The following is a 15,176-nucleotide window of genomic DNA, read 5'->3' on the forward strand; positions in this document are numbered from 1 at the left end:
GTGTATACATGATTAGTGTTTATTTTAAAATACTCCATCTGCAAATGGGTTTTCCATTTAAAAATGGCATTTCACAGCTAGTAGCCTACATAGTAAGCAAAACCAACTTTTTTTTTCTCCCTCTGGCCGTCGAGTCCCCTTCAGTAGCTCTACATGAATGTAATTGTAGTTTGTTCACTGGGAATGGAGAACGATATTTGGGACAGCGGGGTTACAATACTGTCAATCCTGATCTTCCATGATGTGGAAAGGTGGACTTTTAGTTTTCCCAACAAGATGCTGTTTTGTAATGACTATACGGCATTAGAGTGGCGCCCATGCGACCAGGGTGAGTTGCGCATAAATAGAAGGTATAAAAAATAATTGCGTTAAACCGGGGTTGGCAGCAGTAATGTTGACGTGGAGGGGGGGGGGGGTTATCTGGTGGTCTTACGAGAGTATGGCGTTGGAGCATCGTATGCCGATGAGGTTGTCGGCGCTGAGCGACCGCCTCATGGCCGCCCGACTCAGATCTTTATACTTGTCCTCGCACAGTCTGGAGATGGCCTGCATTCAACACAACATGCGACAACAATGACTACAAAAAAATATTTGCGGGTGAGTAACATTTAGTTTTTCTATTATTTTGACTCACATGTAAAATGTGAATATCTCTTTTTTTTATTTATTTTTTTTTATTTTAACTCGGGCATGAGCGTTTGTAAGGTTAATGTCACCTCGAGCTTTTGCGCCCGCTGGTTGTTGAGCGGCTCCAGTGGGAAGCTGAGGTTGTTGTCGTCGGCCAGCTGCCTCAGGTCAAAGTAGTATTTGGCGTAAACGCTGGCCGGCACGTTGATGTTGAACTGGAGCAGCTCCAGGAAGTGGCGCTCCATCTCGTTCCTGCAGCGGGCGGGACAAAAGCACACAGCTGAGGCCTCGGGAAGGCTCAAAAGTCTGCCGAGCCTGACCACTTCTTGTCAAATAACACCATTCGCTTGTAACGAGCGTATCGTTAACAAGTAAGAGGAAAGTCATGGTGCTGTGCTAGCCTTTCTGCATCGTCTTCTCTGTTGCAGGCTCCATTTTGAAACTATTACCAAAACCTCAAAATATGAAACTGACAAGAGCTGCAAGCTCGGTGGTCCTGCCTCTTTATCATCACACAGCCTCTGAGGGCACTAGTCACCATGGCGACCGCATCCAGGTTTTTGCTTTGTTGGCCGCCAAAAGGTGTACCGAGGGCACTCTCCGTGCGCGTGTGCGTGCGTGTGTGGTATCCGTGGGCAACTAATGGAGTGGGCGAGAGGCAGGCCCATTATGTGGAAGCAGCGAGAGCACTTGAGAGCCACCCTACATTTCTCTGAAAACAACCCCCTCTTCATCCTTCATCCACAAAGACTCTCAGATGAAGCCAGGGCAACACACACACAAAAACGCACACACGCACCATCCATTTGTTTCCGAGTGTGCCTTGACGAACATCCGTATAACTAACGATGGATTTTTTTGGAACCCTGTTAGCTTGATATAGTACTTTCGAGCGGTCCAGGAACCTTTGAGGTGTGTTCTTCTTTCCTTTCCAAAAACTATCCAGAAATAAAAGTAGCTGGAGCTTTAGGTGTAAATGACCCCCCCACCCACTCACATGTCTTCTACGGTGATGTCCTTGAGGATCTGGCAGTAGTCTACGTTCCAAACGGCCTGGTCGTCCCAGACTTTGGAGGCCAGAAGGATGGCTCCGAGCACAATGCGCTTCCAGTTGGAGGGACAAATGTCCAGCTCGGCGTACGTCAGCAGGCGCTCGAGGTACACCTGAGCTCCAGAGACAGGAACACCTTTATTATCTCCATTTCATTTACGCTGATGGCTTCAATGATCATAACAAGAAAACTGAAACGACATTGTTCTGAACAATAAACAGTAACAATGCATTGAAATGAGACCCACAATATTTTGCTAGCTTTTGCTGCCCTCTGGTGTCTAAATGTTCTTAGTGTTGAGGACTGAAAATAGGAATTCTCAACTCTGTCATGGCAAGCCAAACAATCACAGAATTAAATGTTAAAAATGTGCCCTTCAAATCCAGTACAGCGCAATTGCTTGGGGACAGTTAAGATAGATTTAGCTTTTAAAGAGATACTTGATTCATTTGGCTTCAACAAAAATAATAGCAATCAACACTGTGTACTTACAAGCGTGACAATGGCACATTCGGCAGTGAGTTGTGCAGCACTGAAGAGCGTCCTGACGAAACGATAGATGACTTTGTGCTCAGGGTCCATGCAGCCGTACTCGTCTGGCACCGCCTCTCTCTGCGCGGCAAGACACAGATTGGACATGACCGATGTATTTGCTGAACACGCTGGTTGAGATATCGATGAACTCACCGATAGAGGATGCAGCTTTTCGTCAAAGATGTCCAGAGAGCGGTCGGAGTCCCTGCAGTACATTACCCGTTAAGTCGTACTGTAGTTGAAAGTTATAAGTGTGTATGGACTTACCTGTTCTTGATGTGGTAGTAGATTGCTAAAGTGACACTGGAGGCAAATAGAAAGAAACTTTACGGTAAGTCTTAAATGTTATTACAATATGATGTGTCCACACATTGTCACCATTTGATTGTGCTTTTGAGGTTGGGCTGGCTGACAGTACTGTCGTCAATGAAGATGGTGGAGCATGAGCTGTACTTCTTGGACAGCGGCCCAGGAGACACCTGCGCACACACATACAGAAGGTGGTTAAGTTATTTTTACAACTGTTAACCCTCTTATTACGTTGTGGTTACAGTATGAACAGGGAGAAGATCACGAATATTATTTCCTATGAGGGGGAACTTACATGACTGATGTGATTGATGTGATTGCTTTTCCTTCTGTCACGCACTGTCAACAAAACACATGTTATTTTTGTCAATTCAATATGTCATGTACATGACTTAAGTCGTCTATGCTCCACAGTATGAAACATTAACGCACCGTCCGTCTGGGACTTGCACAGGAAGATGGTGCTGACTCGAGCATGGTCCGATGGGTTGGACTCTAAAGCCAGCTCTATTAAAAGAAAATCGGATACTAAGAAGGATTTAAAGTATTGGAAACCAACGCAACCTCACTAATGCATAAAACAGTTTTTATTTTATGTTATTAGATTTTTATAAAGCTCACGAACCGTCAGGAATTTCTCTGTCGCTGATGTGCTGCAGGTACGGGGCGCTGTTGTCATCGCTGACTTCCGTACTGGTTAGAAACTCCTCCAGCCGCTCCGCCGGCTGCCTGGACGGCAGCTTGGGGCTTGACTCCGGGGAGACACAGCACGACACCGTGTTCCCCATACCGGGCCAGGCTGTGTGAGCTCAGTGTCCCAATGTAGTCCGAATGCTTGTACGCTTAGTTGCTTCCGGCCGGGCGCCCCGCTCTCTTCCAGCAGGGCTCAATGTTAGCATTCCATTAGCTCGTCATGCTAAACAGCAGCCGTCCGCCAACTCCAAGCGTCGGCATTCCTCTGCCACTTGCGCGGGGAAGCAGCGGCCAACAAGTCCCGAATTAGCGGCCCCACAATAGGCCGATGAAGATGAGGAAGACGACTCTTTCAATTAAAAGTGACGTTATGGAGCAAGCGGGTGGTTCTAATCACACACACACCCCCTCCCCCGACCTCATTCATTCATTGCTCGAGCGAGCTGGCTTCATCGCGGAGCTTTCAACCGCGTCGGAAAAAAATATACTCTTGCGTGAAGATGAATATTGCAGCTCCGAAATGTTTAGCACGACATACGGTTTAATGTTCATAAACTGGTTTAAAACGACTTTCCAGTTAGTTATGGGTGTCCTCCAGGCTAACGAAATTAACCCAGGTCGAGGCTTCTGTGGCCTTCCATGGACTATCGCGAGAAATTGTGCGTGAGGGAGCAGCGAGAAAATGTTTTAGTTAATATAATGAAAAATATAGCGAAATGAATATTGGCACATCACGCAGTTAAATGGGGCTCCAAGCTACTTGCCAGATAGCTTGGCTGTCCTCTGGCGCTCGCGAAAAAAATCCAGTCCGAGGATTCTGCGGCCTACTGCGAGCAAAAGAGGCTCAATCCAACACGGCGAAACAAATCAAATTAAATCCTTAGGGTTATATTTTAGTTTCCCATCGCGCCAGCAACTTTTGTAAGCCCTCCGCACTCTGTCCTTGTTTAATTTGGGCCAAAAGTCTCACATCATCGTAATCTCGTAGCTATCGCCGCTCATACCACAGCAGCACCGTTTTCCAATGAGATGCGTCTAACCCCGCCTACAAAAGGATTCCAATTGATCTTATTGGTCGAGGAATTAGAACAATTTTTTCCTGGGGCGCGGATTTGCCGAGAGAGCTGTCATTCATTTTGTATTCGTAAATTGCTATTTTGGTAGCGTCACACCCATTGTTTTTTTGTTTTTTAAACAAACCCTGTGCTGTCAATCAAAACATGAAGTCGAGGTTTTAGGAAACTCAGAATTCAAAGTGCAACAATGAATTTTGCCATTTTATCCATGTAAATAATTCATCAAGTCCACGTTCAATTCTTAGTGAAAAAGTGTTGTACTCGACAAATTGAGAAGCACCAAATACTTCCTTCAGAGTAAAAGAGAAGATAACTTTTTCAAGATATTCTATTTTAGAGCATTTAAACTTCTCAAATTGCATCACGCACGCACGCTCACGCTCCATTTCACTCCTCGCCATTTGTGAAGGAGCTCATTAAAAGCAAACCAGGATTGATGATTTTATTGAAGCTAATGTAGGGGGGAAATTACAACGGAGTTTGAGACGCAAGCAAGCACACGTTGAGTTGAATCAAAAGAAACGCAAAATACAAAAAGCAGCAAGCACACGTTGCGTTGAATCAATGGGAAGAAAACCAAAATCCACCTACAGTGGCAAATCTCAATCAATGGCTAGCCATTTCTCCCTTCTCCTTTGGCTTGCTGCCTTCTAGGCGGCCAGCTGAAGCAGCAGATGCACCAGGATGACTGTCACCAGCAGAGCAGGTGAGTAGGACAGGTTGCCGCCGCCGCCGCTGCGGGGCTTCTTGGGGCCGCCGCCGTCGCTGGGCTTCTTGGTGCCGCCGTCGTCGCTGGGCTTCTTGGTGCCGCCGCCGGGAGGGGCCTTGTCGTTGTCAGGAGTGACACTTTTCACCTCTTTGGAACGGGAAACACAATTGGAAAAGGTCAGCTTTTCAACTTCTCGCACGTTTTTTCCTCAAATTTGCCGCCGGCCAAAGTATTCATTCAGTGCTGCGAGTGCAGAAAACAAGAAGTGCTGAATGGGCTTTTTTTTGTTTGTTTCCACTGCCAATGAAATGCAAAATGTCTGAGGATCTAGCAAAGGCGTGCGTGTGCTTGTCGGGTCGAGTGGATCCATCGTCCTGCAACATCAAACTCACCCAAAATGAAGATTTCGGTAACCTCTGGATCGTTGTACACGGCCTTGTACTCTCCCGCGTCGTTGGCTGCCAGGTTCGTGATCTTCAGCACCGACTCATCGTTTCCGCTTTTGACGTATTTGACACCCGTAAGGGTAACGTCGCCCTTCGTCCAGACGACCTCCTTGTTGCTAACTGAGCCTCCGATCTTCAACACGATGTCTCTGTCCAGGTTGCCCACGCACGGCTTGGGTGTTTCAGTGCTGCCCATGTAGACTGGCGCCACTGCCAGCACAAGAAAAGCAGAAGTGAGCAAATGGGAAAGAGATGGTGCGCAAGAAGCTTTTGTGCAGCGAGTGGCTTTCCTGCGACATCAAACCTTGGACGGCAAACTCTTGTGCTGAGCTGCCAGTGCCGGTGGCCTTGTAGTCTGCCTGGTCGAGTTCTGCCAGCTCCTTGATCAGCAGGGTAGACTGGTTAACTGGACCGTACTTGGTACCCGACTCGGTAATGGTGGTGGACCCCTTCACCCAGGTGATGGGACCGGGGATACCGATGGCTTCCAATGTGAGTTTTCCGCCGCTCTTGCCCTTGCACTTCGTCTTGGTGCTGCTGCCCTTGCAGACTGGTATCACTGCCAGCCAGCACAAGAAAAGCAGAATCACTCACTCTGGTCTGTGTGCAAAGTACATTGAAAAGGATGCCTTGCCATTTTGGTCTCAATTTTGTACACGAGCCGCCATAAAAAGCTTTCGTGTGGCGAGCGGTTTTCCTGCAACATCTAACCTTTGACGTTGAAGCTTTCAGATTTTACGGGATCGCCGTAAGCGGCCTTGTAGGTTCCCTCGTCGGCTTCTTCCAGGCTCAAGATCGTCAGAGACTTTGGTTGAGGATCATTAACTATTGTGTATTTATTAGCTTGGGTGCTGACGGGTGACAGTCCCTTCAACCAGGTGGTGTCTGCGTTCTCTGTGTCTTGAATGATCAATTTGACCTGTTCGTCCTGCTTGCCCTCGCAATCCTTACTCCCATCCTGCACGCCTTTGCACTCTAGCGCTACAAAAACAGAAGAGGCCAAAGTATCACTCTGGTCTGGTCTAAAATACACATTTGAGGAAAGACTGTTACGCGCTATTTGCGGTTTTCATTTCTCAATAGTCATTTAGCCATTGTAACTTGTCATTTTTTGCTTTGCCAGAGAAAGGATTCAAGACGCATTTGCCATTTCTCAAGATTCACACGAGTTGTCATTTTTTGCTTTGCCAAAGATTAAAGGTGCATTTAGCCACTGCAACTCGTCATTTTTTGCTTTGTCAGAGAAAAAGATTCAAGACGCATTTGCCATTTCTCAAGATTCACATTTTGCCTTTGCAATGTGTTGTCATTTTTTGCTTTGCCAAAGATTAAAGGCGCATTTTGCCTTTTCTCAATATTCACATTTAGTCACTGCAACTTGTCATTTTTTGCTTTGCCAGAGAAAAAGATTCAAGACGCATTTCTCAATAGTCATTTAGCCATTGTAACGTGTTGTCATTTTTTGGATTTACCAGAGAAAAAGGTTGAAGACGCATTTGCTATTTCTCCCTATTCACATTTAGCCACTGCAACTTGATGTCATTTGAAAAAGATGAAAGACGCAGGTGGAAGGTACAACACACACACACACAGCACCGAATTATCATCCGCCATGCAATCAATACTTTGGACCTGCGACATTAATCAGACCATTCCAATTGGCCCTCCTCCTTTTTCTTTCCACGAGTGCTTGGTAATGTTTTCTTTTAGATTTGAAACCAAGGTAACGTATAAATTGCTCATCTGATGCAGACGTGATTTGAATTTGGTTTTTTTTTAAGAAAAAAAAAGTCGCCATTTATTCCATTTAGTGCAAGGAAGTTTCAATGAGCGGTTTTAAATGTTTGGTTTTTAAACGAGGCTTTCTTTGAAACAACATTTTGACCCCAACCCCAACCCCTTCTGTTGGTAAATGCGTTTCCCTTTATTTGTAAAAAAAGAAATCTGAGCTTCTTCTTTTTTCGTGTTTACAAACGCGATTCCCTTTGTTAACACATGCGTTGCAAAAAAAATCAGAATTGACTCTTTACGGTGCCTAAGGACATTGATGACATTGAATAAACACACAGACACACCACGATTTGAATAAACGGCCTTACTTACCTCGGCCAAATTGCTCAATGTAGACGAGGACCAAGCACAGCAGCTTGGAGAAGTTCATCTTCTTTCTCGCTTTCCAAGACGAGTCTTAAGTGAACCAGCCTTCGGAGCTGGAGAGAGCTGTGTGAAGAGCGACGAAATGGAGTGAACAAGCGCCCTCGTCATGCTTTCAAGGTTTTGCACATTTGTTGCTCGTCCATTGGCTGGCTGCTTGTGGGAACTTTATGACGGACGGGTGCATGCGTGATGCACGCAAAAAGCCTATTTTGCTCATCGCCATGATCTTACGCCATATAGCGAGCGAGCGTCCGGCACGTTTGGTTCTCCTCCTCCTTTCACAAGTCTCGTGTTTTGATTAATATCTGCGAGCCCGTTGACACTTGATCGATGCCACAAACAAACAAACAAACAAACAAACAAACAAACAAACAAACGAACAAGGCCGTGTTGCGCACAATCCATTGATCCAGGCCAGGGACGCAAACGCGTGCCACTTCAACAAAAATGACACAAAAAAACAAATCCAGCAAAAAAACACGAAACAAACATTTTATTGCAACAACCTAGGGGTGGGGATTCAATGCCAATTTGTTTTTCCCACTGCTTTTCAGGCATTATTGTTGTTTTTTATCATTTGTGTGTAAAAACGGTGTATTTTCCTTTTTGTAGCACTATAAAATGCTACTGCCTGTCGCCTTAAATACATACATACATACATAAATATTCAACTGTGACTCTTTGAAGCACCTGAAAAAAAGCAAATCCTGTCAAAAACGAAACAAACATTTTATTGGAACAATCTTGGGGTGGGGATTCAATGCCATTTTGTTCTTCCCACTGCTTTTCAGGCATTATTGTTGTTTTTTATCATTTGTGTGTAAAAATTGTGTATTTTCCTTTTTGTACTGCTATAAAATGCCACTGTCTGTTACAATGAATGAATAAATAAATAAATAAATAAATAAATAAATATTCAACTGTGACTCTTTGAAGCACCTGAAAAAAGCAAATCTGTCAAAAACGAAACAAACATTTTATTGGAACAATCTTGGGGTGGGGATTCAATGGCATTTTGTTCTTCCCACTGCTTTTCAGGCATTATTGTTTTTATTATTTATGTGTAAAAATGATGGGGGTTGTTTTCACCGTTATAAAATGCCATTGCCAGTTACAAAAAAAATTAAATAAAACCTGTTAAAGTAGGTGCTCGTAGGGTTACCGTTACGGTAACCCCTACGAGCACCTGCGTTCACGGCATTCCTTTATTTACGCCAATTCTGGTGCATAACGACGCTACCTTTTTCCATCGTCACACAGCAAGAGGCTTTCCCTTCATGCTTTCTTGCCTTTCAAGTCATTACATAAATGAAAAATGTTTTTTTTATTTAAATGGAACGTCCGTATCAAACATACAGTACGTGACAAAAATGGCTTCGACCATAACCAAACAGTAACCGTTACACAATACCAAATAAAAAGCAATAAAATAAAGGATCATAAAAATACAATCAAAATAGATGTAAAAAGATAAAATTAGCTAGGGTTTTTCACCTAACATGCAAGGGTCACTTACACCGACAAGATTAATGCAATTTAAGAAATTTCGTTTCACTTTCTGTGTTGAAAAATATGTTCAAGGGTAAGAACAGTGTTAACCAAAAAGTCATTGAAAATTTTCCAAAAGATACTAGCCCGACCGACGATAGGGAGACAGACAGACAGACAGACAGACTGACAGGCACTTCGTTCAGAGGCTGTTCTGTTGTTCGGCCAGTTGACCGCTAGATGTCACTGTTACGCTGCAATCCACCAATATGTTACCTGCATGCAGCTGCTCTGCTTGGCAAAAAGGACACTTTAACAGGCAGCGACGTGCTCCGTCCATCATATGAAAACTAAAACAGACGATTAAAGTAAATTCGACTTAGAACACACAAAAAAAACTACACACGATGCATTCATCAAAAGTGATGACACAAATGACAAAAAAAACAATTTTCTAAAAAAGTTGCAATTACATTTTCCTTTGCACATAAATCGTAAATTCATTTAAAAGTGTCTTTATAACACCAGACACCCCCCCCCCCCCCCCCCGTAATGTACTACCAAAACTAAGATCTCTCATTTTGCCATGACCATAGATCACATATTTTGTGGATTGTATAGACAAGCAAATGAAAATTCGAATCCAAAGAAAAGGTCTATGCCCCCTTTCTCCCAAAAAATCACTGTCCAGAATCACGCAGCTCATCCTGGTGTATGCAAGAGCAGCTCATCAACCAAACTTGCCCGCGCCACTCTCTGAGAAACAAGTTGTATGATTATGAAAACGCATACAAGTTACAAGAAAAAAGTAGAACGATAGAATGCCTTAAACCTGTTTCTAAATAACGCATACAGTATCAAATAGTTTGACTGTAGTCGATAGACAACATGCAGATTTAATTGACGCGAGTCCTTTCTACGTCTGCTTGTGCAGTTTATTGCGACATAACAAGTCCTTACAAAAAATAATATTCAGCTGCTGGGGTATTGCAAAGAGAACACCAACTCAACGGTGACCTCAACGAGGGAAAGCTTGTTAAGATGAGGCCCATATCGAAAATCATCGAGATAGAAAATTCCTAGAAATGTTCCTGTTATTATTTTTCTTTTCCAGCCAGCACCAGTACAGTGAGTGAATGTTACAAATAAACCACATTCATGTATACATGTTTACCCCTTCCCCGTTCATATATACTGTATGTACATTAAAAATGATCTATCAGCGTTCCTCTGGACATGAAACACAACTTGAGCACAGCAGCCATCCGGTTGACACTACAAATAAGACGTGTCCACTGTACAATAGCAAAATCCAAAAACTATTAAAAGAAAATAAAAATTAAAAAAAATACTGCTGGCAAAGCTTCACAATTATGAAATAAAATGATTACAAAGAAAGCTTCAAATACATTTGTGAAGCTGTGAATAATTGATGGTCAATTGAAGTCAATTTGAAAGAACATTTGTGCTTCCATTAGATGTTTGTGTCCATGTGATAAAATAAGATGATTATATTTTGAACACAATTTTTTTTTTTGTGGGGGGGGGGGGGGGGGGGGGGGGGACAATGATCAAAATGAAAATACAAAAATATGGCACCGCAACCTCGTATACCAACAAACTTGTAGCTGCCGTGACCGCCAGGCCTCACTCACACACACACGCACGTACGTGTACAGTATATTACAAATATATCAATAAACAGAGGTACATCAAGCCTACACATGCAGTAGCGTCTATGTACACATTTGTCGTATAAAAAAATAAACACATATTATAAGATTGGCCGTGTAACTCATGCAAATGTTTAAAATGACACATTTGTCGTTTTTTTTTTTTAACAGTTAACGGAGTAAAAACGGACATACCTGGTGGGTTTACTTTACAAATCCCAAAAGGACACAGTGAAATAAAAGGACCTCAGTCTGACATACGTTAAAAGTGTCACATAATGTCGACTTTGAGACTGGTTCAGAGGGTCCTCTGGGAGTGTCCTGTGAAGGAAAACAGTCCTTCCAAACGGGTTCCAAGTTTTAGAATTGTCCAGATGGCCAAGCTTGCCCACCATACGTCTAAATGTTTACCATGGGTATATCAGCGTGTCCCAATGTAGTCCGAATGCTTGTACGCTTAGTTGCTTCCGGCCGGGCGCCCCGCTCTCTTCCAGCAGGGCTCAATGTTAGCATTCCATTAGCTCGTCATGCTAAACAGCAGCCGTCCGCCAACTCCAAGCGTCGGCATTCCTCTGCCACTTGCGCGGGGAAGCAGCGGCCAACAAGTCCCGAATTAGCGGCCCCACAATAGGCCGATGAAGATGAGGAAGACGACTCTTTCAATTAAAAGTGACGTTATGGAGCAAGCGGGTGGTTCTTATCACACACACACCCCCTCCCCCGACCTCATTCATTCATTGCTCGAGCGAGCTGGCTTCATCGCGGAGCTTTCAACCGCGTCGGAAAAAAATATACTCTTGCGTGAAGATAAATATTGCAGCTCCGAAATGTTTAGCACGACATACGGTTTAATGTTCATAAACTGGTTTAAAACGACTTTCCAGTTAGTTATGGGTGTCCTCCAGGCTAACGAAATTAACCCAGGTCGAGGCTTCTGTGGCCTTCCATGGACTATCGCGAGAAATTGTGCGTGAGGGAGCAGCGAGAAAATGTTTTAGTTAATATAATGAAAAATATAGCGAAATGAATATTGGCACATCACGCAGTTAAATGGGGCTCCAAGCTACTTGCCAGATAGCTTGGCTGTCCTCTGGCGCTCGCGAAAAAAATCCAATCCGAGGATTCTGCGGCCTACTGCGAGCAAAAGAGGCTCAATCCAACACGGCGAAACAAATCAAATTAAATCCTTAGGGTTATATTTTAGTTTCCCATCGCGCCAGCAACTTTTGTAAGCCCTCCGCACTCTGTCCTTGTTTAATTTGGGCCAAAAGTCTCACATCATCGTAATCTCGTAGCTATCGCCGCTCATACCAAAGCAGCACCGTTTTCCAATGAGATGCGTCTAACCCCGCCTACAAAAGGATTCCAATTGATCTTATTGGTCGAGGAACTAGAAAAATATTTTCCTGGGGCGCGGATTTGCCGAGAGAGCTGTCATTCATTTTGTATTCGTAAATTGCTATTTTGGTAGCGTCACACCCATTTTTTATTTTATTATTTTTTTTTAAAACAAACCCTGTGCTGTCAATCAAAACATGAAGTCGAGGTTTTAGGAAACTCAGAATTCAAAGTGCAACAATGAATTTTGCCATTTTATCCATGTAAATAATTCATCAAGTCCACGTTCAATTCTTAGATTAAAGATTAAAGATTAAAGTCCCAATGATCGTCACACACACACCTGGGTGTGGTGAAATTTGTCCTCTGCATTTAACCCATCCCCGTGTGATTTTAATCCATCCCCTGGGGGAGAGGGGAGCAGTGAGCAGCAGCCATGCCGCGCTCGGGAATCAGTTGGTGATCTAACCCCCCAATTCCAACCCTTAATGCTGAGTGCCAAGCAGGGAGGCAATGGGTCCCATTTTTATAGTCTTTGGTATGACCCGGCCGGGGTTTGAACCCACAACCTTCCAGTCTCAGGGCGGACACTCTACCACTAGGCCACTGAGCTTAGTGAAAAAGTGTTGTACTCGACAAATTGAGAAGCACCAAATACTTCCTTCAGAGTAAAAGAGAAGATAACTTTTTCAAGATATTCTATTTTAGAGCATTTAAACTTCTCAAATTGCATCACGCACGCACGCTCACGCTCCATTTCACTCCTCGCCATTTGTGAAGGAGCTCATTAAAAGCAAACCAGGATTGATGATTTTATTGAAGCTAATGTAGGGGGGAAATTACAACGGAGTTTGAGACGCAAGCAAGCACACGTTGAGTTGAATCAAAAGAAACGCAAAATGCAAAAAGCAGCAAGCACACGTTGCGTTGAATCAATGGGAAGAAAACCAAAATCCACCTACAGTGGCAAATCTCAATCAATGGCTGGCCATTTCTCCCTTCTCCTTTGGCTTGCTGCCTTCTAGGCGGCCAGCTGAAGCAGCAGATGCACCAGGATGACTGTCACCAGCAGAGCAGGTGAGTAGGACAGGTTGCCGCCGCCGCCGCTGCGGGGCTTCTTGGGGCCGCCGCCGTCGCTGGGCTTCTTGGTGCCGCCGTCGTCGCTGGGCTTCTTGGTGCCGCCGCCGGGAGGGGCCTTGTCGTTGTCAGGAGTGACACTTTTCACCTCTTTGGAACGGGAAACACAATTGGAAAAGGTCAGCTTTTCAACTTCTCGCACGTTTTTTCCTCAAATTTGCCGCCGGCCAAAGTATTCATTCAGTGCTGCGAGTGCAGAAAACAAGAAGTGCTGAATGGGCTTTTTTTTGTTTGTTTCCACTGCCAATGAAATGCAAAATGTCTGAGGATCTAGCAAAGGCGTGCGTGTGCTTGTCGGGTCGAGTGGATCCATCGTCCTGCAACATCAAACTCACCCAAAATGAAGATTTCGGTAACCTCTGGATCGTTGTACACGGCCTTGTACTCTCCCGCGTCGTTGGCTGCCAGGTTCGTGATCTTCAGCACCGACTCATCGTTTCCGCTTTTGACGTATTTGACACCCGTAAGGGTAACGTCGCCCTTCGTCCAGACGACCTTCTTGTTGCTAACTGAGCCTCCGATCTTCAACACGATGTCTCTGTCCAGGTTGCCCACGCACGGCTTGGGTGTTTCAGTGCTGCCCATGTAGACTGGCGCCACTGCCAGCACAAGAAAAGCAGAAGTGAGCAAATGGGAAAGAGATGGTGCGCAAGAAGCTTTTGTGCAGCGAGTGGCTTTCCTGCGACATCAAACCTTGGACGGCAAACTCTTGTGCTGAGCTGCCAGTGCCGGTGGCCTTGTAGTCTGCCTGGTCGAGTTCTGCCAGCTCCTTGATCAGCAGGGTAGACTGGTTAACTGGACCGTACTTGGTACCCGACTCGGTAATGGTGGTGGACCCCTTCACCCAGGTGATGGGACCGGGGATACCGATGGCTTCCAATGTGAGTTTTCCGCCGCTCTTGCCCTTGCACTTCGTCTTGGTGCTGCTGCCCTTGCAGACTGGTATCACTGCCAGCCAGCACAAGAAAAGCAGAATCACTCACTCTGGTCTGTGTGCAAAGTACATTGAAAAGGATGCCTTGCCATTTTGGTCTCAATTTTGTACACGAGCCGCCGTAAAAAGCTTTCGTGTGGCGAGCGGTTTTCCTGCAACATCTAACCTTTGACGTTGAAGCTTTCAGATTTTACGGGATCGCCGTAAGCGGCCTTGTAGGTTCCCTCGTCGGCTTCTTCCAGGCTCAAGATCGTCAGAGACTTTGGTTGAGGATCATTAACTACTGTGTATTTATTAGCTTGGGGGCTGACGGGTGGCAGTCCCTTCAACCAGGTGGTGTCTGCGTTCTCTGTGTCTTTAATGATCAATTTGACCTGTTCGTCCTGCTTGCCCTCGCAATCCATACTATTATCCACGATGCCATTGCAGTCTAGCGCTACAAAAACAGAAGAGGATAAAGTATCACTCACTCTGGTCTTGTCTAAAATACACATTTGAGGAAAGACTGTTACGCGCTATTTGCGGTTTTCATTTCTCAATAGTCATTTAGCCATTGTAACTTGTCATTTTTTGCTTTGCCAGAGAAAGGATTCAAGGCGCATTTGCCATTTCTCAAGATTCACACGAGTTGTCATTTTTTGCTTTGCCAAAGATTAAAGGTGCATTTAGCCACTGCAACTCGTCATTTTTTGCTTTGTCAGAGAAAAAGATTCAAGACGCATTTGCCATTTCTCAAGATTCACATTTTGCCTTTGCAATGTGTTGTCATTTTTTGCTTTGCCAAAGATTAAAGGCGCATTTTGCCTTTTCTCAATATTCACATTTAGTCACTGCAACTTGTCATTTTTTGCTTTGCCAGAGAAAAAGATTCAAGACGCATTTCTCAATAGTCATTTAGCCATTGTAACGTGTTGTCATTTTTTGGATTTACCAGAGAAAAAGGTTGAAGACGCATTTGCTATTTCTCCCTATTCACATTTAGCCACTGCAACTTGATGTCATT

General features: G+C 44.5%; 2 protein-coding genes across 2 annotated transcripts; both read right to left on the reverse strand.

Annotated features, from left to right (window-relative positions):
• Position 1: 1 nt before the first annotated feature.
• Positions 2-12,088, reverse strand: ccnyl1 (cyclin Y-like 1). The gene is made up of 11 exons (XM_037280935.1): positions 11,201-12,088; positions 3,148-3,344; positions 2,955-3,029; positions 2,818-2,861; positions 2,592-2,692; positions 2,481-2,516; positions 2,367-2,418; positions 2,172-2,291; positions 1,625-1,791; positions 717-879; positions 2-546 (listed from the first exon to the last, which is right to left on the reverse strand). Exons 2-11 carry the CDS (start codon positions 3,308-3,310, stop codon positions 430-432), a joined length of 1,038 nt encoding a protein of 345 aa, XP_037136830.1. The 5' UTR covers positions 3,311-3,344; positions 11,201-12,088; the 3' UTR covers positions 2-429.
• Positions 4,914-8,040, reverse strand: LOC119115089. Its single transcript, XM_037239270.1, has 5 exons — positions 7,550-8,040; positions 6,158-6,427; positions 5,751-6,005; positions 5,393-5,656; positions 4,914-5,147 (listed from the first exon to the last, which is right to left on the reverse strand). Exons 1-5 carry the CDS (start codon positions 7,605-7,607, stop codon positions 4,942-4,944), a joined length of 1,053 nt encoding a protein of 350 aa, XP_037095165.1. The 5' UTR covers positions 7,608-8,040; the 3' UTR covers positions 4,914-4,941.
• Positions 12,089-15,176: the final 3,088 nt, after the last annotated feature.

This window comes from Syngnathus acus, chromosome 21 (genome assembly GCF_901709675.1).
Source record: "Syngnathus acus chromosome 21, fSynAcu1.2, whole genome shotgun sequence".
Taxonomy (NCBI): domain Eukaryota; kingdom Metazoa; phylum Chordata; class Actinopteri; order Syngnathiformes; family Syngnathidae; genus Syngnathus; species Syngnathus acus.